This window comes from Cetorhinus maximus, chromosome 8, assembly GCF_964194155.1.
Source record: "Cetorhinus maximus chromosome 8, sCetMax3.hap1.1, whole genome shotgun sequence".
In the NCBI taxonomy this organism is placed as follows: Eukaryota; Metazoa; Chordata; class Chondrichthyes; order Lamniformes; family Cetorhinidae; genus Cetorhinus; species Cetorhinus maximus.
Window position 1 is genome coordinate 92,969,123 of NC_135886.1, and position 23,461 is coordinate 92,992,583.

Here is a 23,461-nt window from a genome sequence, read left to right on the forward strand (position 1 = left end):
AACTCATTGTATGTGTAGCAACTTTAGATTTTTCAAGCAATATGTGAAGGTGCTGTATAAATACTTTGCTTTCTTGCAATTTGCAACTTCTAAAGCAGGTGGCAAACTGCAAATGGAATCAAGGTGATGATTCTGATAGCATTAAACGTTAAGTGGTGTGCCAGCCAACAAACATAGCGGAACTGCTCCCAATGACTACAGATAACTCACTCAAGCGGTTTGCTATCGCTGAGTCTGCTTGGACCTTCCCCAGCCATTGAGGGACAGAGTGCCACCACTGTAGTTGGCCATTGGAGTAACTTGCCTGGTAAAATTAATCAACAGTTTCTACTACAGCAAGTCAGGGAGCCAATATATAAATATCACTAATATCTACATTTGCATTTTTGTGCTGCTGAATAAAACAACCCATTTTAATGGTAATGTTACTCCCTTTGTAAGCCCCAGTGCCTGTGCAAGGACAAGCCACCGCTTTTGTCAGGAGATGAAAGCTATTAATAATATATTCCTTCTGATTGTTGGTCCGTACAGATTTTACCCAACTGTCATGGAAAGTCAGCAGTCAAAATTAAAAGCCAGAAGCCTGCTATTCCCCGTTGCCCTGATGTTATAAAAGCCAACCCATAATATAAACAGGGCGATACCTTTGAAACAGGAGTCTTAGGAATTACAGAAATGTTTGAAATCGTAACAATCAGTCTTCAAGTCCTCCACTTTTTAATCAAAAAAAAACAATTTTGTAGCTAAACAAATTTGTATATCATCATTCAGTTGTATTAGCATAATTGATAGATTTTACACATGGTTTGCAACCCACAGAATATCTAATATATACGGTTGTGTATAATGGAATTTACTTTGTGTGGAAATAACCTGGCAAACACTACATTCTTTCAATCTGCTGTCAATTAAAACATGAGAAAAAATGGCTACATGCTGTAACTATAGTAACTGCCTTTGGACAATTGCCATTAAGTGTTCTCAACTGTCAGCGGCACATATAACAAAAAAACTTATTCGAACTGCACAGCTGGTTCATAAAATAAAGCGCAGACACCCACGCTGTTTTTCTGCCTCCAAGAATGAGAGTCACTGATAACCATGTCCATTAGGATCTAATCATCACTGAAATAAAATCTAGTCAAACATACCTTGACACACAGTCCATCAGTGCGTTGTCTCCCTACAACCAAAATCCGACCAATGACATCATGCGCATTGTGATGACTACTGATCCATAGCATTCTAAGGCACAGATGAGATCTGAGCATTCGACTGTCCATATAGGCCCACTACAGTCTTTGAATGCAACTTTCCAACAATTATACATGTACAAAGTTATTTCTGTGTTGGCACTTGTGTTGTGGAATCCCACCTAACAATGTACACGTGTCAAATCTCCACTCCCTGGAAACCCCATCATATTGTAAAACTGCTTCTACCCAAAGACATTATTTAAATGGATGATGTGCAAACAACGGAGAAAGAAACAAGTTGACAACATTATGATAAATCGCACTTTTCTGTTTTCTTTACTATATTATAACTCTTGTAGGAATTTGTTTAAACTCTGCAAATTCTATTATTTGATGAAATCATAAGCTTTCATTGCAAAAAATAGATTTTGTCATGTTCCTAAGTTCCGTATCCATTCTATGATATTCGGGGGCAAATGCAGAGATAGTGCACACACAGGTAAAGTAAACGAAATAACAAAATTGTATTTGATTCTGTTGGACCATGTTTGCAATTCTGCAATCAGAATGACTTGTATTTCAAGTTATGTATTGTCCTGGGTGCGTATAGCAACCAAACACTTCCATTCTAGTGTAAATACTCAAACTAAAAACAGCCGTTTTACTTGGGTTGGATAATTGGCATAAGTATATGACTTCAGTTTGAAAGGAATTAATTATCAAACCCTCATTTACCCACCCAGTCCCTATTTAAGTCCAAGGCAACTGGGTGGGAGAAGTTATTGTTCATGCAGTTGGGATGGATGTAGACAATGATGAATTGACAGAGGATTTTTTTTCAACACAGCACTTCTAAATCCAGGACCTTGAAGGATAGCCAGAAAATGCATGGGAACGCTGTGATTTCCTAGTTCCCCTCAAGTCCAGCTCGACCTGGACATATATTGCTGTTGCTGGGTAAAGGTTCTAGAACTCCCTATTCAACAGATTGTAGAAGTACTATCACCGAGAAGGAAGCTCATCATCAACTTTGGGTGGGCAATAAATGCTGACATTTCTTACAACTTCCACATTCCGGGAATGAATAGAAAAGACATTTGGGGACCTGCACCATTTCTGCTTTACCACCTTGTAAACACATTGACGTGTCGGCTTGACTCATTAGATCTTGCGCTCCTCTGAGGCAGAAAGTTGTGCTTTCATGACTCACTTCAAGATTTGTGTAATTTAGCCTGACACTGTCTTATAATCTTTAAAGGAGTGTTGCAATGTCAGAGGTGCCCTCCTTCAGATGTGACATGAAAGGGGGAGATGATGGTATAGTGGTAATGTCACTGGACAAGTAATCCAAGAGACCCAGGCTAATATTCTGGCTACAGGTATTCAAATCCCACCATGAGCAACTAGTGGAATTTAAATTCAATTAATAAAAATCTGGAATTGAAAGCTAGGCTCAGTAATGGTGACTATCATCGATTGTTGTAAAACCCATCTGGTTCACTAAAGTCCTTTAGGGAAGGAAATCTGCCATCCTTATCTGGTCTGGCCTACATGTGACTCTAGATCCACAGCAATGTTTTGACACTTAACCATGCCGTGAAATGACCTGGTAAACCACTTGGTTCAAGGGCAATTAGGTATGGGCAACAAATGGGCAATGCTCACATCCCATGAAAGAATTAAAAAAAACACAGCATTATCAGCCTGTTTCTATAGCTTCAGGTGTTGAAGATCAAGAATTTCTATTTGTGTCCTGGCCGGTATTCCTTCCTTGATCAGCATCACCAAAAAACAGAATTTAACTGTCCATCTCTTTGGTGCACAAAGTACAAACAGCAAAGTAATTTATTTTAAAGTGTCTTATTTCACGTGAAGTGCTTTGAGAAATTTCTGAGATGTAATGCTGCTAAAAGAACACAGATGAGTAGATTTTATGTTGGAAACAATTCGGGTCTGACCTGTACGGACTGCTGATTTATTGCATGCCAAAATCTGCATTTAAAATGACTTGCCTTCCATTACCCTTCTCCTAAAGTAAAGATTCACCAAGACATTGTTACGCAATGATAAAAAGGAGACTATAATTGAAGGAAGTTAATCCCATAGACAAGAAAAATGCCGCAAAGGTTGAACTTGAAATTTCTGTGATCACATTACATGTCAGAATACTAACAAGCCAACTGTTTCATTCAAAACATATTCACAATCAGACTTCTCTAAATCACCACTTGTCACTTATCCAAAGTTGAGAGAGAAAATCAAGAACTTGGAAATTGGTCACCTTTTTAATATTTTATGTCCAGAACTGCATTGAGAGTTGAACATTTGAGTATTCTCTTTAAGGTCATCTCTATGAATAAATCCTCAACTATTTATTCTATGCCCACTGCTGGTACTTCTATTATTTCAATTTCCTCTACTTCTGAAAATTGAGGTAGTAGGCATATTTAATGCTTCCATCAATGCCCCACCCCATGTTTCTTCAACTCTTAGTGGCCCTATGCTTTTAATACTAATGTGTTTACAGAAAATATTTTTATTGCCTTCTGTGGGTTTATTTGCCAGTTTTCTTTCATATTACCTATTAACCTTTCTAATCACCTTTTCTATAACTTTGTTAAATTTCTGAACACCATTTACATGAAATAAATAATTTTTATTTTTGAAAAAAGTTAATAAGTACAAATAATCAGAGTTCATAGTAGCCGGAAGAAACACGGCTAGTTAAAAAGGTGTAAAATCACCGTGTTGCTATGAATGGAATAAAAGTACAAAGATTGAATTGTTTTAATAGAAAATACTCTTCATTTTCTGCTGATGGCAAAGATAAAATTGGCAGGACCGTTTTGTTTCCATGGGAATTGTCTAGATAACATGATTCATGAGATGCTACAAGAACTAAAGCTGTCTTTTTATTTTTCTGTGGACTGTTATATGTGTTTTGCAATAAATTCCTTAACCAAACTTCACAGCTTTGCCAAGCATGCAAGAGAACAGTATGAAAAACTTTCCAACATGTACGGAAATATGATGAAGTTGTACAAAGGATTGGGTGAATACTTTGTCTTTGATCCCAAAGTTGTCAGTATTGATGACTTCTTCACTGATCTCAGAAACTTCAGGTCCATGTTCATGGTGAGTACTACAAACCAAGAGAGCATTTTGCACCCTTTCAAAGATGGAATTTATTTCACATCTTTCTAATATATGTATAAAATGTTAACTTTATTACTTTGAATGAAGGCTTTAGCTTTTTAACTTATCACAAAGGGTTTATTTTAATGAACTAACAGGATTAGTAAAGGCAAACTCAATAAAAAGAAAATGTTTTCCTCTGCAACGATTCAAAGCCCATCTTTAAGTTAGCCTTTCACTCAGGGCCTATTTATATATTTTATACAGTCATTCCACTTCAGAAATAATTTATTTTGCCAAGCACTTATAAATTTTATGGCACCCTTTAACATAATCTAACATAGCAAGGCACTTCACAAGAGTGTTTAAAAAAACAGAATTTGACACTGAACCATATGAGGCAACATTAGGATAGATGACCAAAAGCTTGGTCGATGAGGTAGGCTTTAAGGAAAGTTAGGAAGAAGGGAAGAGAGATGGAGAGGTTAGGGCCTCGGCTGCTGAAGACACTGCTTCCGATGGTGGACCAATTAAAATCAGGGATGCTAAAGAGCCCAGAATTATAACAGCACAGATATCTCAGTGGGTTCTGGGGTGGAGGGAGATTACAGAAATAAGGGCGGAGGGGGGGACAGGTGTCAAGGCCATGGAGAGATTTGGTAACAAAGATCATTTTTAAATTAAGGCATTGCTTGATCGGGAGCCAGTCTAGGTCAGTGTGCATAGGTGTGAGAAGTGACTGGGACTTAGTACTGGTAAATACAATAAAGTTTTAGATTGCCTCAAGTTTATGGAGGGGAGAATGTGGGAGCCTGGACGGGAGTGTGTTGGAATAGTCAGCCTAAAGGTAACAGATGAATGAATGTGGGTTTCAGCAGCAGGTAAGCTGAAGCTCAGGTGGAGCTGGGTGATGTTACAATGACGGAAATGGGAGTCCTCCGTGATGGTGCAGATAAATGGTGGGAAGCTTATTTTGGGGTCAGATTTGACTTCAAGGGTGTGAACAGTGCTTTAGCTTCTGAGACAAGGATGGAGTCAGTAGCTAGAGAGTGGAATTTGGAGCTATGACCAAAGACAATGGCTTTGTGCTTCCAAAATATTTAATTTGAGGAAATTTTGGCTCATCCTTTACTGGATGTCTGTTAAGCAGCCTCATAAGCAACAGTGAAGAGGGGTGGCGGTGAGGTACAGCTAGTAGTGTCAGCATGTACGTAAAAACTAACTCTTTGTTTTCAAATGATGTCACTGAGGAGAAGTGTGCAGATGAAAACTAGGAAAGGACTAAGGATAGATCCTTCGGAGATACTAGGGGTAATGATGTGGAAACAGGAAGAGAAGCCGTTGCAAGTGATACTCTGGCTACAATTAAATAGATAAGAACAGAGCCAGGTTGATGCAGACCTAACCAGCTGGATGATAGCGGAGAGGTGTTGGAGGTGGATGGCATGGTAAACCATGTCAAAGGTTGTGAAAGGACATGGAGGGATAGTTTGCCTTCGTCATAGTCACATAAGCTGCCATTTGTAACTTTGGTGAGAGCTGCTCTGGCAATGTGGCAGGGGTGGAAACCTAACTGTAGGGACTAAATATGGAGTTCCAGACAAACTGGGAATGGATTTAGGCAGTGACAATACATTCAAGGGAGTTGAGAGGAAAAGGAGGTTGGAGATAGCCATTAATTTGCAAGGATGGTGGGTTCAAGAGTTGTTTTTTCAAGAGAAAGCTGATGATAGTAGCTTTACAGTAGAGAGGAACGGTACTGGAAAGGAGAAAACTGTTAACAGTAGGAAATGTTTAGAGGAAGTTTGGCCTGGTGGGCTAGTGCAGCGAGGAAAGCAACAGAGGCACCTGATTTCAATCCTAGTGGCAAAGAAGTCCGTAGGTTTCTTGCACTTACTCTAGCAGGTGAGAATGGAGGAGATGGGAAACTATTGCATGTGGTAAGACATTATATAAATGTATGTATTATTGACCACCTTGGTCCTCATTTACATGCTGAACAAGAACATCCGGCAGGGTATACAACAGGTCGCAGATTCACTATCATTTATTTTTCATCTGGTAATAAAAGTGAACATTATTCCACGGTCTCCATGAGTGACAAAAACTAATTTGAACATCCGACTAATTAAATTGTGCTTTTTATTTTCTTGATCTATTTAAATCATCCTCGCTTATAATCTTAGAAATATTTGCAACAAAATGCAAAGGTAATATAAAATGTGAAAGTAACACTGCTTCATACTTTAACATTGTGTATTGATATGCTATTGGGAAAGCAATATTTCCATGCTTATTGGTCCTATTGATTACTAATAGCATTCCACTGCAGTGACAATGAAAGAATATTCAATACAGTTGTTGTAATGAAGTACTTAATGAGCTGGAAACTAAAAACAATGTATAATATATTTTCTTCAAAAAGTATTTTAATTAAATTCTACTGTACATAACTAAGAGAGAAAAAGGCCAATAACCAGTGTGATTAAGTCCTTGAGAAACCTAAATCTATTTATTCCTGAGAAACAATTACTGGTATTATCGATCCTATTATGGGTGGTTCTGCTGTAGATAATCCTGATTATAATTGTGGTCCGTAATGGGCCGAATAACGTGCATCACAACCTTACTCAAGGAGGTCCAATGCCTCCAACAATCCTTCATGCCTAAAATCCATCTTGTTTTAAATGTTCAGCAAATTGCCAAACCCAAATGCTATTGTGCTTGCATTCTGATAGACTGAAGCCAGAAACTTGTCTGGGTACACTCTGCTTCAAGTGGGCAGCCATTAATTCTGCTACACTCCCAGATTCTGTAACCAATAAACAAAAATTGGTCTTATATGATCTACTTTTAAAGGAATCGCAGATTTTCATATTTGGTGTACTTCTGTGGCTTCTATAATACCTTCAGTTGCATTGTTCAATTTGGGAATTAAGCAAAAAATATATGAAGCTCTCAAATTTTAATCGAGGTCTTGTGTTTTATGTTGAAATGATTGCATCAACTGTCTGTTCAGAGTTTATTTTGAAGAAACCCAGTTTAGTATTCTGTGGATGAGTGCACCAAAGTGTCATACTAAGCACTACAGTCCAGGACATCTGTAGCGATGCTACAAATGCCTTTACTATCTTCTGCTCATAGTACAGTAACTTGCCTTCCCCCCAAACCCCCTTTCCATCTCAACACTCCCCCTCCCCCAAACCCTTCTCCCAGCTTGAAAGTTCACACCTCTTAAGTGGTAGTTGTGATTCCTCAGTTCAGGTAGGCCACATCACTCATCATCTAGATGACATGTTAAAATTGGCAACTTGGGAAGGCACCAGAAGCTCTATGCAGCCATGTCCTGCATTGTTTGTTATCTTCTGAAGAAAAAGAGAAGAAAATGAGAAGTGAGATGAGATGCTTAGTTCCCATGTAGCAGATTACAGTATACCACAGCTGTAAGCTGGGCTGTTCAGTAAAATTGAAATTTGTTGGAATTATAAATTGAAACTCTTGAAGTGGGGTGATGAAGTCATTTTGACAAACTGAAAGGAGTCATTATGATGCACTCTTAATGTATAATTATAATTAGTTTTGGTGGTGTCACCACGCCGAGATTTTTGTTGACATAATTATAAAGTTGGAATTGATAAGTGTTACGACCGGACCCAGACAAGGTTCCCAATTTGTTAAATTCCCAGATGAGATCCACAATTTGTTACAATTGGGATGGGACCCCAATTTTGTTATGATCGCGAGTGAGGTGGAATGAGCTGACTGCCCTCTTGATTCAACCCCTTCAGTCAGTCGCAACAAAGTTAGTTTAAAAATTCTTCGCCTGTGAATATATTTTCCCAGTCCAAATGTATTTAGTGTTTAGAAGGAGCCAATTTAATCAAGCTTTCTTGAGTCAAAGAAAGAGTAAGTTTATTAGTTACTAAAACCTGAGGAAAAATAATTAAGTGACACCAAAACACTCATACATACACACAGATCAGAAATGAGAAGTTAAGCGTCCAAATAAAAGTTTAAAAATATATACAAATCAGTCCTTGGCTTGTCCATGAGGCATAGATGGTAGTACATTGCGGCCGTTAAGTTGGGTGATTTCAGTAGAGCTGACTTTGGCAGATTCACAGTTTGTTGGAGACACTGGTTGGCTTACCTCAGAAAGAGGAACCTGGGTTCTGCAGGGTAGCTGAAAGAGGCTATCCTGTTTCCTTGTGGTTTCTGCTAAAACTTTGCCTCAAGCAAAAGAGAGAGAGAGGGATGAATCACCTGCCTCTGCAGGGCTAACTGACTGGTGTTTCTTCTTGTTTCTGTCACTCACCAACACTGGTCTGCAGCTAGCTTTTTAACGCATTTTTTTCTTGTGTATTTCAGGGAGGGGAAATAGGTATGTCTTACACCCAAAGTCCATTTTTCTTTCATCTCAGAACATTTTACCCATTCTGAGATATAAATCAACAGGAGATGGATTTTTGGATGGCTGCTGATATGTGTGAATCAGCCTCCATTGTCTCTGCAACACAGGAAATTAAAAGTCCAGTCTTTTGCATTTTCCATATCTTCCTTTCAAGTGTCTATGTTTGAAGTAGGTCTTGACACCTCTTCAGGTGCGACATTCCATGTTCTCTCAGAGAGTCCTGTCAGTATAATCCAGATAGGAATTCTCCAGAAAGTGGTCACTTTACCTTGTCAACCATCTTTTGATCTGTCTTTGCTTGTATTTCTTTAAAAACACCGGTCTTCCTTAGAAAAAAATCAGTATGCCCGTAGGCAGTTCGTAGCTGTAGCAGTCCACTGCCGTGACATAAGGAAGAGGTAATGGATAGGCTGTCTGTACTGACCAGGACTGGATGAGGTGCATCCAAGGATATTGAAGGAAGTGAGAGTGGAAATTGCAGAGGTACTGGCCATAATTTTCCAGTCTTCTTTAGACCCAGAGGTGATGCCAGAGGACTAGAGAATTGCAAGTGTTACACCCTTGTTCAAAAAAGATGTAGAGATAAGACCAGCAACTGCAGACCAGTCAATTTAACTTCAGTGGTGTGGAAGCTTCTAGAAAAAATAATTCAAGACAAAATTAATAGTCACTTGGGTAAATGTGGGCTAATTAAGAAAAACCAGTGTGGATTTGCTAAGGCCAAATCATGTTTAACCAACTTGCTGGAGTTTTTTGAAGAGGTAACAGGGAGGATTGATGAAAGAGGTAATGTTGATGTTGTGTACATGGACTTCCAAAAGGTATTTGACACAGTGCCACATAACAAATTTATGAGTAAAGGTTTGGCTCATGAAATAAAGGGACAGTAGCAACATGGATGTGAAATTGGCTGAGTGACAGGAAACAGAGAGTAGCAGTTAATGGATATTTTTTGGGCTGGAGGAAGGTTTGTAGTGGAGTTTTCCATAGGTCAGTGTTGGGGACCCTTGGTCTTCCTGATATATATCAGTGATTTAGATCTTAGTGTACAGGGCACAATTTCAAAATTTGCAGATGAAACAACACTTGGAAGCATTGTGAACTGTGAGGAGTGTAGTGTAGAACTTTAAAAAGGACATAGACAAGTTTGGGGAATGGAGGACAAGTGGCAGACAAAATTAAAAGCAGAGAAGCATGAGGTGATTCATTTTGGTAGGAAGAACGTGGAGAAACAACAAAATAAAGAGTACAATTCTAAAAGGGTGCAGGAGCAGAGAGACCTAGGCTTTTTTGTGCATTGGTCATTGAATTTGGCAGGATGGGTTAATAAAGCATAAAATTACCTAGGTTTTATTAATAAGGGCATAGAGTACAAGAGCCAAGGAGTACAACATAGAGTACAAGGAGGTTATGTTTACTTGTATAAAACACTGGTTCAGCCTCAACTGGAGTATCCTGTACAGCTTTGGGCACCACACTTTAGGAAAGATGTGAAGGCATTAGAGAGAGTACAGAAAAGATTCATGAGAATTGTCCTGGGGATGAGGAATTTCAGTTACATAGTTAGATTGGAGAAGTTGGGACTGTTTTCCTTGGAGAAGAGAAGGTTAAGAGGAGATTTGATAGAGATATTCAAAATCATGAGGGGTCTGGACAGAATAGATGGGGAGAAACTGTTTCCACTGGTGGAAGGAATGAGAACTAGAGGATATTTTAAGGTAAAAACAAAAAGCTAAAAGCTACTGCGGATGCTGGAAATCCAAAACAAAATAAAAAAATAAAAACAGAATTACCTGGAAAAACTCAGCAAGTCTGGCAGCATCGGCGGAGAAGAAATCAGTCAACGTTTCGAGCCCTCATGGCCCTTCAGCAGAACTGAAGCATAGTTTCAACAAGGGAGAAATATAAATTGGTTTAAGGTGGGTGGTCTCTTCCCCCCCACCCACCTTAAACCAATTTATATTTCTCCCTTGTTGAAACTATGCTTCAGTTCTGCTGAAGGGCCATGAGGGCTCGAAACGTTGACTGATTTCTTCTCCGCCGATGCTGCCAGACTTGCTGGATATTTTAAGGTAATTGGCAAAAGAAGTAGTGGAGACATGAGATACTTTTTCATGTAGCAAGTGGTTAAGATCTGGAATGCACTGCCTGAGAGTAAAGTTCAATTGAGGCATTTAAGAGGGAATTGGATTATTAGCTTAAAATAAATTATGTGTAGGACTACGGGGAGAAGGCAGGGAATGGCAGTAGGTAAATTACCATTCGGAGAACTGGCTCAAACATGACGGGCTGAATGGCCTCCTTCTGTGCTGTAACAATTTTGTGATTCTGTTACTAGTACCAACCGACATTAATGTAAGGAAGACTACATCCGGGTGATGATCTTGCATTGTCTATTTTCACCCTGCAGCTGATTCGCAACCTACTTTTATTTACTTTGTAAAATACCTTCCTTTAAAAAATTCAGTCTTCTACTTTCATTGATGGTCAGTTTTCTGTGGATTAATAAAGAGCTCAAAGTCTGCCAATCTTCTTATGCTTACTCCCTCTGGAAGTATAATTATGCTCTTGCTCTTACACAAATGGTGGAGTGTTGCACTGGCAAGTATCATTTAATAGCGTAATATAAAAGGTATTAATATTCCAAAAGCTCTCCTTGTGGACTATCCTGGCTCATGGTACATGAGGAAAAAAAGAAAACAAATCCTTATTTTAATTAAAGTGTGAACTGGCTACTGAATAATCTGGTTTAAAATGTTGTCAAATTCACTTGGCTCTGAGCAGTTTTTTTTTGTTTTGCTTAGCTTTCTGGTAATATTGGTTAGTATGAATCCCAATCTGTTAACTAAATTTATTTGTACTGAAATACTGCTACTAGAAATTACTCTCCACAGACACTCACGAACAATGAAAAAAAAAAACTCTTTTTAAGTTGACAGAATCTTATTAAACAGAAATCATTTCTGATGCCCAAGATTTTTTTGTGGAATAGATTCAGTAATCCACTTTTGTTATCATCTTACGTGATCAATTAATTTAAAATACAGAAAGAACGACTGCTTCTGCACTACCAATTGTTATCTATCCACTCAAAGCATTGGCTGCAAAGCCCAGTTGTGAAGGATTAGTCTTTCAATTACATTTGACATTTCCTTCTTCTTGCAATAATTTATTTATATGGACTCCTATAAAGGTGTGTTTTGAAAAAAATCATATGTGATTGACAACACGAAACCAATAGGGACAACTGCTATTTCGGAAATTCTCCAAGTGCTTTTGATTTTTGCACAACAAAAGTTTCCCTTGCTTATGACATTGATTATTTTTTGTTAAGAGTAAAAGTCCTTGTCATTCACCCTAATAGATCCTGAATGCGGTGCATTTCATATGCAAGTCCCCCCAGGACAAAAATGTCTTCTTTATAACACACTTCTTTAATTTCGACAGTAAAATGTATTTATAAGAAGAAATAGAATCACTGCAAACAACAAAGCTTCTGAAACAGCAATTGAAATTTGCTTCAACATTGAAGAACTTGCATTTTTTAAAATTTGCCAGCAGTTTTTTTTTCTGCTGTTAGTTATCTCAAGAAAAATTAAAGAACCTTGAAAGGAGTCATGCTGACATGTCTTTTTTTAATACTTTTATATACTCCACAAGTACACAAGTAACAGAACTAGTGAAACAGGTTAGCTTTGATGCTTTAAACTCTGATCTGCACTACGTTGTAATTATAACTCTTTGTATGCTCCATAAAATTGAATTAAAAGAAATAAAGAGTATAATTATAGTAAAAGCCGATCATGAATGAGTACTGAGGACCTATAATTCATAAATGTTGCAGATGTGGGAGCCTAAGGGGGAGGTTATGTGATGGGTAAATCACTTACTTTAATATTTCAAATTAGAATATTAAATATTATCAAAAGATGATTAACTTATTCCCACTCATACTAATCTTTCTCTCAACTAATCTAGCCCAAAACTCAATGGAACAGTTGAAATTATGAAACACATGTCAATAATTGACACTGACTTACAGACTTATGTATACATTGTAAAGATATGTATATAGGTTCATTATCATAATTCATGTCTACTTTGGAAACTGAATAACAAAAAAGGTAGATTCCAGCTTGGAGCATGTAAAATTACACATGCATCCTTTGCCTTTATCCTTTCAAGAAAATGCATTATTACGTAAATGGTCCCTGAAGGCATTAAATGAATGAAGGGGAAGAATCTCCAGTTGTATCACTTCTCATTTAAAGCACTCAACTCATTTCATATAATAAGGTAACATATAACAGTACAACAACTAGGGGATTTAAGGTTTTGGGAAAGAGATTCAGGGTGAATGTGAGAAGGAACTTTTTTTTATGCATCGAGTGGCAATGACCTGGAAGTCCCTGCACATGAGGGTGGTGGAAGCCAAAACAGTCAATGATTTCAAACAGAAATTGGATGGGCACTTAAAGGACACATGAACATACAAAATAGGAGCAGAAGTAGGCCATTTGGCCCCTTGAGCCTGCTCCACCATTCATTAAGATCATGGCTGATTTGTTTCTGTTTCTAATTCCACATTCTCATACACCCCCCATAACCTTTGATTCCCTTGCCTATCAAGAATCTATCTACCGCTGCCTTAAAAATATTCAATAATCCCACCCCCACTGCCTTCTGAAGTAGAGAGTTCCAAAGTCGCACAACCCCCTGAGAGAAAAATATTCTCCTCATGTCTGTCCTAAAAGGGCAGCCCCTAATTTTATAACAGTGCTCTCTAGGTCTAGACTCACCCACAAGAGGAAATATCCTTTCCACGTCCACCTTGTGAATACAGTTCAGGATCTTATATATTTCAATCACGTCATCCCTCTTTTAAATTCCAGTGAAAACAAGTCTGTCTAACATTTCCTCATAAAACAATCTGCTCATTCCACGTATCAATCTAGTAAACCTCTTCTGAACTATCTCCAAGGCATTTACATCCTTCCTTAAATAAGGAGACCAAAACTGAACACAATATTCGAAATGTGGACTCATCAATGCCATGTTGAACTGAAGCATAACATCCTTACTTTTACGTTCAATTCCTCATAATAAACGATAGAATTATTTTTTGTGACTCCTGCACTAGAACAGCTAGATCCCTCTGTAGCTCGGAATATTGCAGCAGTCCTCCATTTAAGTAATGCTCTACTTTTTTATTCTTCCTGCCAAAATGAAAAACTTCACATTTTCGCACATTATACTCCATCTGCCATATTTTTGCCCACTCACTCAATCTGCCTATATCCATTTGCAACTCCCTTATGTCCTCTTCACAACATACCTTCCTATCTATCTTTGTGTCATCTGCAAATTTAGCTATTATGCCTTCACTCCCCTCATCTAAGTCATTAATATAAATTATAAAAGTTAAGATCCCAGCACAGACCCCTGCTGGGCTCCACTCATCACATCCTACCAATCGGACAAAGACCCATTTATGCATACTCTCTGTTTTCTGCCAGCCAGCCAATCTTCTATCCATGCTAATATGTTACCCCCTACACCATAAGCTTTTATTTTCTGCAATAACTGTTAATGTAGCACCTTATCAAGTGCCTTCTGGAAGTCCAAGTACAGCACATCTACAGTTCCCCTTTATCCATAGTGCATGTTACTCCTTCAAAGAACTCCAATAAATTGGTTAAACATGATTTCCCTTTCAGAAAACCATGCTGACTCTTCCCAATTTCCTCGAGTTTCTCTAAGTGCCCAGCTATAACCTCCTCAATGATTGATTCTAACACCTTCCCCATGACAGACGTCCAGCTAACTGGCCTATACTTTCCTTTTTTTCTGCCTCCCTCCCTTTTGAATAGAGGGGTTTTATTTACTACTTTCCAGTCTGATGGAACCTTTCCAGAATATAGGGAATTTTGGAAAATTAACACCAACGCATCTGCTACCTCATTAACCACCTCTTTTATGACCCTAGGGTGAAGTCCATCAGAGATTGTCAGCCCACGGTTCCATTAGTTTGCTCAGTACTGCTTCCCTAGTGATTGTAATTTCACCAAGTTCCCCTCTCCCTTTCACCTCCCGATTTACGGCTATTACTAGATAGTTTTTTGTATCCTCTATAGTGAAGACAGAAGCAAAATATTTGTTCATTTCATCCGCCATTTCTTTATTATCTACTATTAACTGCCCATTCTCACTCTCTAGAGGTCCAACACTCACTTTACTCATTCTTTTCCTTTTTAAATACTCTTGCTATCCATTTTTTACATTTCTAGCTAGCTTCCTCTCATACTCTAACTTCTTACTCCTGATTAACCTTTTAGTAATTCTCTGGCATTCTTTATATTCTTAACAATCATCTGATCTGCCACTCCTACTTGTGCAGATATATGCTATTTTCCTTAAGTTTGGTGCTTTCCACCTTGACTTCTTTAGTTAACCACAGATGATGGGTCTTCCCTTCAGAATTTTTCTTTATAGTAGGAATATACTTATTCTGAGCATTCTGAAATACCCCCTTACATGTCTGCCACTGCTTCTCTATTGACCTATCCCCTAGTCTAGTTTCCCAGCTCACTTCAGCTAGCTTAGTTTTCATGCCCACATAGTTGCCCTTATTTAAGTTTAAAATACTAGTCTTAGACCCATTCTTCTCCCTTTCAAACTGGACGTAAAATTCAACCATATTGTGGTTGCTAGGGGTGTCTTCATTCTGAGGTCATTGATTAATCCTGTCACATTGCACAATACCAAGTCTAATATAACCTGCTGTTTGGTTGGTTCCATAACGTGCTGCTTGAAGAAACTATCTTGAAAGCATTCTATGAAATCCTCATCCAGGCTACTACTGCCAATCTGATTTTTCCAGTTTATATGTAGATTAAAATCACCCACAATTATTGCTTACCCTTTATCACAAGCATCCAATATTTCTTCTTGTATACTTTTTCCTAAATTGTGGTCACTGTTAGAGGGCCTGTAGACCACTCCCGCTAGTGACTTCTTTCCCCTGCTATTCCCCATCTCCACCCAAACCAATTCTACATTCTGATCTCCTGAACAGAGGCCATCTGTGACTATTGCACAAGTGCCATCCTTGATCGATCATACTACCCCTCCACCTTTACCTAGCTTCCTATTCTTCTTGAATATCATGTACCCCTCAATATTCAGGACCCAATCCTTGTCATCCTGCAGCCGTGTCCATAATAGCTATTAGATTAGATTTATTTACTTCAATGTGCACTATCAATTTGTTTACTTTGTTAGGAGTGCTACGCGTATTCAGATACAGGGCCTTTAGTTTTATCTTTTTGTTATCTTTGTAACATATAGTCTTAACTGTTGGTGTATTCTTAGATTTTATCTCTCTGACCCTCATTTCCCATACTACTATTATGGTCTCCTGCCTTGAATCTACACCTTGATTTGCCACATCTACACAAGCTTGATCCCTCACCCACCACCATCTCCTCTTCCCCCCCCCAACCCCTTGTTTAGTTTAACACCCCCTCTACTTCCCTAGTTATGCGGTTCACAAGAACACTCGTCCCAGCATGGTTTAGGTATAGATCATCCCAACAGTTCAACCCCGACTTTCCCCAGCCCTGGTGCCAATGCCCCACAAACAGAACCCACTTCTCCAACACCAGTCTTTGAGCCATGCATTAATCTCTCTAATCTTATTTACCCTATGCCAATTTGCACATGGCTCAGGTATTAATCCAGAGGTTTATAATAATCCTTTAAGGTTCTGCTTCTTAATTTGGTATCTAACTTTTCATACTGACTAAGCAGAACCTCCTTCCTCACCCTGCCTACGTCATTGGTACCTAAATGGACCATGACAACTGGATCCTCCTGCTCCCACTGAAAGTTCCTCTACAGCCCTGAGTAGGTGTCCTGAACCCTGGCACCGGGCAGGCAACGCAGCCTTCTGGACTCTTGCTTTTTGCTGCAGAGAACAGTGTTAATCCCTCTCACTGTACTGTCCCCTACCACCACTACATTCCTGTTTGCTACTCCTGCTTGAATGGCTTCCTGTACCATGGTGCCATGGCCAAACTGCTCATCCATCTTGCTGATCTCGCTTTCGTCCACACAGATTGTGAGCACTTCAAACCTGTTGACAATTGCAAGCCTGAGGCTCCTCCGCTACTGTCTGTTCATTCCCATTACCTGCCTCACTCACAGTCACATCATTCTGCCCCTCACTGTTGACCAAAACAGATGACCCTATTCTAAGAGGTGTGACCATCTTCTGGAACAAAGTGCCCAGGTACTTCTCCCCCTCTCTTAGGCTGCGCTGTGTTTGCAGTTCAGCTTCCAGATCAATAATCCTGATCTGGAATTCCTCCAACTGCTTACACTTTCTGCAGCACTAGGGGGATCGGGCAAAAGAGTGGGCCTGGCTGAGTTGGCATAGATTGATGAGCCAAATGGGCTCCTGCACTGTAAATGACTCCTTGGTCCAGATTTTCATCACAATGGAGAGGCTCTCTGTCATGGCAAAAATCCTGAAATGGCCAAAAATTCTAGGTCCTGCCCCAAGCATGGCATGTTCCATTTTTGCGGGGTTGGAGTGGAGTTGTGCCAGGTTAGCATATGTGCCGTTTACAGAGGCAGCTGGCCATTTAAATCACCAGCTGCCTCCACTGAAGTGGGAGTTTGGTAGGCCAGGCATGTCAAACCCGGAATATGCAGATTAGAACAGGTCTGAACTTGGTGGATTTGTTTGGAGAGGTAAGGTATCTCATTGGATCAGTCTAGTACGCCTTTGGTGGGGAGGTAAGGCACCCTTTGGGATTGTTAAAAGCGAACACGATTATTCACTTTTTACGCACAAACTCATTGGAACTGTCAAGGAGCTGTCAAAGAACTGTCCAGCTGTCAAGGAGCTGTCAAAGCTGTTGAGCTATCAAAGGATAGTAGGATAATAGGTGAATTGGCATTGCAGGGTGTAAGGGCAAAGCATAGTGGGTGTGGGGCACTAAGTTGACATATGGGCTAAAAAGGACCATGGGGATGTGGAGGACATAGGAGATATGAGGGGCCATCGGGAGTGGGTAGAAGGACCTGGGTTGGCATAGGGGGTGGGTGGGGGGCACGAGGTGGCATAGCTTGGCATAGATGGGACATCAGGAGTGTGGGAGGGCGGGGTGTGGTGTGAATTCTGAAGAGATGTTTTTTGTTCTATTCTCTTCTGTCTTATTTATGTCAAAACAGTGCTGGAACAGAGGCAGGCCTTCCACCCAGCCCGCCACCTCACCTGGCAGCTTCCACACTCATTCCTGGGGCGGCAACCCTCAATTTCAATCTAGCCTGCCACCCTTCCCCGCCGCCCCCCCCCTCCTCTCAATTCCCGGAACAAAAGTCCGACCTGCAGGTGGCCATCTTTGCCATTCTCCCATCCCTACGTTCCCAACCTGAGAGCAAAATTCTGGGCTAATGACTCTATAACAGAAATGTGTTTGACATTTGATTAAAACATCAGGTTTATTGCTGGATCCAATAATGCAATGGCATAACCAGAGAAGCCTGTCAGGGAAGGAAATTACCCTGCTCTGGGGTCTCCATAATCCCAAAGATTTAATGTTTCTTTCAAACCTTCCAAAAACGTATGTATTATCTACGGATGGGGTGGCACTTTGATCTAGAAATATTCATCTCAGCTTTCCTTACCCCTGAATTATTTGTGTGGCTTCAACATTCCCTGTCTTAAAATTAATTATATTCATCTCCTTTTCTGAGAAAACATTGTTTCATCTTCTCTTCATATTTTATTAGAATGGAAGTTAAGGATAATTAAAGTGTACATTCTGCCACCTCTCATCCACCTCTTCTGAACGATTTTGTACATTTATCTAGGAGGTTTTGATAAGGTCAATATAACTTGTTTGGAACAAAAACTTTGCAATTCAACAAAACCCAAGAGGTCTAACTGAACTCAGAGGTTTAAGCCTATTTGATTTCTGTCTTTATTACTAGAATGCCAAGTTGCAGTAACTAACACTTGGGCCCGTTGATTTTGATATTCCTGCTTCTTGGCTTCAGATTAAATCCCAATAAGGTTACCACCTGCTGTAGATTCATTTTCCAATTCTAAACCATCCAGGATTTGGAACCATATAATTGCATACAATTTGGCAAGATAGCTGTTACTATTTCAACATCCAAAGAAACTCTTCTTTATGTCCCAACCCAAATCCAAAATAGGGTTTGTCCCTGTGGGATCCCAGATTTTAAACAATGCTGGGTAATCGAACCAGAGTTATAACTGACTTCTAGACAGATGCATAACCACTAAACCCCTTGTGTATCTGTGTACCTATACTGAAATGAAGATGATTCCATTGATTTTATTTACTCTCCATGCACCATGAATAAAACCCATCTATATGCTCGAAATATGAAAGATTCAGAGTATCCTTTCTGCTCACATTTTGGATATGTCCTGGATCTCTAGATTTAGATTTGAGTATGAGAGCCTAATCACTCAAATCATAAATATAAAAATTTCCCAAATCCCTCTATTGAGTCTTTTGGGACGTAACTTGAGATGGAAACTATTTGTGATGTTCAGAGATTGCTTGGAATACTGCTGTTTACAACCTTGAAGTGTAACTTTTAAATTAGAAATATACCTCTGCCCCTGATTGGTAGTAATGGTTTCAGACTCTGTTTGATCAATAACTACTACTCAAAAAGTGCTTTTATGCAGTCTAGGAAAATGACTCCTATTATCCAATTTGATCTCCTCTGTTAAACTTATTAAAAGCATTCACTGGGGTTTTAAATCCCAGTTGTGATGAGTGTACTGAGTGCACTATCTGCATCCACAATCCTAGTACTTAGTCCTATACACACAAATCACAGCCTCTTTATGTTTTTGGGATGTTATCCTGTTTGCTTTTCACCATGAAATAGGCCTTCTCTAGGGAAGGCTACACTCTTTCAAACATTATGAAGGTGATTTATTGGGTGAGGTATTGAATACAAAAGCAGGGATGTAATGATGGAACTATATAAAACGCTGGTTAGGCCATAACTGGAATTTTGTGTACAGTTCTGGTCACCACATTACAGGAACGATATAATAGCTCTGGAGAGTCCAGAGGAGATTTACAAGAATGTTGCCAGGGCTTGAAAATTGCAGCTATGAGGAGAGATTGGATAGGCTAGGGTTGTTTTCCTTAGAACAGGTGGCCTAATTGAGGTGTACAAAATTATGAGGGACCTAGATAGGGTAGACAGGAAAGACTTATTCCCCCTAGCTGAAGGGTTAATTACCAGGGGGCATAGATTTAAGGTGATTGGTAGAAGGATTAGAGGGGACATGAGGAATAACATTTTCACGCATAGGGTGGTGGGCATCTGGAATTCACTGCCTAAATCAGCGGTTGAGGCTGAAACGCTTAACTCATTTGAAAGGTACCTGCATCTGAAGTGCTGTAACCTGCAAGACTATGGACCAGGTGCCGGAAAGTGGGATTAAAATGAGTGGCTAGTTTCATATTTCTCTTTTTGGCCGGCACAGACACAATGGACTTTCTGCACTGTAACTTTTCTATGGTTCTTTGAAGATTGACGCATGTTGGCCTGAGCAACATGACCTGATCTTTTTTAATATCTCTATATTTAAGCACGTGCCCGCCCAGTGTTGGTTATGGTGAGTCAGATGACACACTGCTTCTTAGCAATAAGGGCATTTATGTCACATAGGTGCAAACATTAGTGCCACTGTTTTACAAAGACCAAATGAGATAAATTTTGTTTTTATTGAATGATGATCTGGGGTTTTCTTTATCTGTGCATTTTGAATTCTACTATTCTGCTCATTCTGTGAAAATAGTAAATGATTGTCTTTGAATGCTTGTAATTATATTAAAAATTTTATAGGTGTACTTTCTATGTACAAAATCTTACTTCTGGTTGTCAACTTTTCTGATATCCATACTTATGATGGAAACTGCCTGTAAAAATGTCTCACTGATATTTACAACCTCCTGCCAATTATGACAATAATATCAGTCCAGTCACTCATCACTTCAGATACTTTAATGGTTTCGCCACTCCCTGTCTCTGTCACATCCTCTGTGTCAGTCATAGCTGTTGGTAGCACTCTCACCTCTGATTTAGTAGGCTGTGGGCTTAAGTCCCACTCCAGAGATTTGAGCACAAAAATCTAGGCTGACAATCAAGTGTATTACTGAGGAAACATTATGCTTGCTGAGGTGTCGTGTTTCAGATGAGGTGTTAAGCCGAGGCCCCGTCTGCCTTCACAGGTGAACGTAAAAGATTCCATGGCAATATTTAAAAGAGATGGGGAATTATCCCCAATGTCCTGGCCAATATTTATACTCAATCAACATCACAAGAACAGATTATCTGGTCATGATCACATTGCTGTTGTAGGAGCTTGCTGTCTATTGGTTGCCACGTTTCAGACATTATGGGCGGATTTTTCCTATCCTGCCCGCAGCAGGTTTCATGGCGGTGGGAGCGGAGAATCCAACGGCAGACAAAAAGTTGGAAATCCCCAATCATAAAAACAGTTTGCAATTCTTCCGATCGTGGGTTTATGGTGGGTCAGTTATCCTGCCAACTAGTGGCGTGAATGCCATTTGCATTCACTGACGGCTCATTAATGCTCATTAAAACAGCTGCTCGCCAGAATCTTGTCAGGCCTTCCAATCTCATGTCATGCTAGCGGGAAATTACATCAGCTTCAAACCCATTTGTAAAGGAGTGGCGTGCACAAGTCAGACCTCAGTTCGCTGGTAACTTCAAGGTGAGTGGAACATACATAGCCTACCTGCCATAGCGCTGCGCTGGTCTTGTTGAGATGAACGCCACACTGCTGGGGATGTAGGGTTGGCCTGCTCCTGCTCTTTGCCTATGCTGTCCTGAAGAACACCATTGTGCTGTGGTACTCATGCAGGCCTCCATTTTCATACAGTGACCAGTATTGCAGCTGGGTTGGGGAGTGCAGGGGTCAACTCCCTGTGGCTGAGAGCATTGTTCACAAGGACACCAGTGGTAGTCAGGCAAAACTCCACTTTCAGAAACCAGCACTTCAACCGGGGGTGAGCTATGAGGCGAGGGTGGAAATGATGACGAGCACAAGGTGGGCAGTGAGGGAGAAGGGCTGTGAGGGGGAAGGGCGAACACGAGTGGGCCATTCTGGGATCGCCCTCCAACTTGTCGCAAGAGTGAACAGGAGTCTGCTTAAAAAGAAAGGGGGAAGACCTCCTTGCGATGAAAGCCACTGGAAGCCAATGACTTCATTAGCAATGTTAAAGGACTACGCCGAGCTCAGTGGTTTCACATCACAGTCACTGCATCTCCAGAGTAACACATAGGAATGTAGAATTTGGGAAAGTAGGCAATAGTGAAGGAGGCACCTCTGTATCATATATGGCATTCCATCAATGAAGGCCTCAATGAAGGTTCACCAGAATTGACACCCCTAACGGGCCAAAGGGCATCGACTTATTGACCATGAGCAACTGATTGGTCATTAATATGCCACATCAGAGATTGGAGTGCAGAGTTAGGTTGGGTCACGCATCTCAATTAGACCCTAGCATCCCATGCAGGGCTGAAGATGTTACTTATCTACAATGCAAACTTGATCACCTCGATGTTTCTGCTAATGTCTCGGGGACAAGGTGGCATCAGCCACCATGCAAGTAGAGCAAGAAAAACTATGGACCCTTAGAGTATGTTTCATCCTCTGAGCTTCACTTTCTTGCCCCTTAAATTATTAATGTCCTCAATGTTTCCATTCAGAGAGAAGGAAAAAGCACATATGGATCCAGGGCTCAATGCTGCCTTTGTCAGGCTCCTAATGCAATGAAGGAGGGGGAGGCAATGCTGCATGCAGCTCCAGCAGGAGGTCATGCCTGAGGGACATTGTCAAGCGGAGCCAGAGCATGAACAGGAGGGTCAAAAGGAGAGACCCAGACAATGAAGACAACTCACCAGACCTAGGGTTTATCATAGAAGAGTCTCCTATATACAAATGAGTGAGAGGCAATGCTGTACACGTCTGCGCTTGTCCTGAGCACTAGTGCATCGCATGTGCCATATTCTTCGTGAAAACCTGACGCCGCGTGGAATTGGAGGGTATCCCCTGCCAGTGGCTTTGAAGGTGACCGCAGTGCTAAATTTCTTTGCCTCTGGGTCTTTCCAGGGATCAACAGGGGACCTGTGAGGCAGCTCTCAATCCACAACACGTTGATGCATAAAGGAGGTCACAGCTGCCTTTTACAGGAAGGCCCATCATTATGTCAAGTTTTCTCTGGACGAAAATAGCCAGGCTGCGAGACTCACCAGCTTCACTGCCATCTCAGGCTTCCCAAGAGTGCAGGATGCAATAGACTGCACCCATGTGGCTATACAGCTTCTATGGCAGCAGTCCCAAATGTTTATAAGCTGCAAGAGCTACCATTCCATCAATGTGCAACTGTTGTGTGATCACCAGAAGCACATATTATACGTTTGTGCATGGTACCACGGGAGTTGCCATGACTCCCATATCCTGAGCCACTCTCAGATGCCTGAGATTTTTGAGGGGCCAATACGTCTGCTGGGATGGCTGCTTTGGGATAAGGACACCCACTGAAACACTGCCTGACGACACCAATGCGTCGCCCTCAGAGTCGTTCCGAGGAGAGGTACAACGCTACTCACAGCTCCACATGCT

The 23,461-nt window shown here is 40.4% G+C and overlaps 1 protein-coding gene across 7 annotated transcripts in view; it reads left to right on the forward strand.

Moving 5' to 3' along the window:
* Positions 1–23,461, forward strand: part of diaph2 (diaphanous-related formin 2) — an 855,920-nt gene that overhangs the window by 662,093 nt on the left and 170,366 nt on the right. For all 7 annotated transcript variants that reach the window (XM_078547238.1, XM_078547236.1, XM_078547234.1 and 4 more), the window contains one exon: positions 4,166–4,331. In XM_078547238.1, coding sequence (XP_078403364.1) covers positions 4,166–4,331 — 166 coding nt within the window. The remainder of the gene's footprint in view (positions 1–4,165; positions 4,332–23,461) is intronic.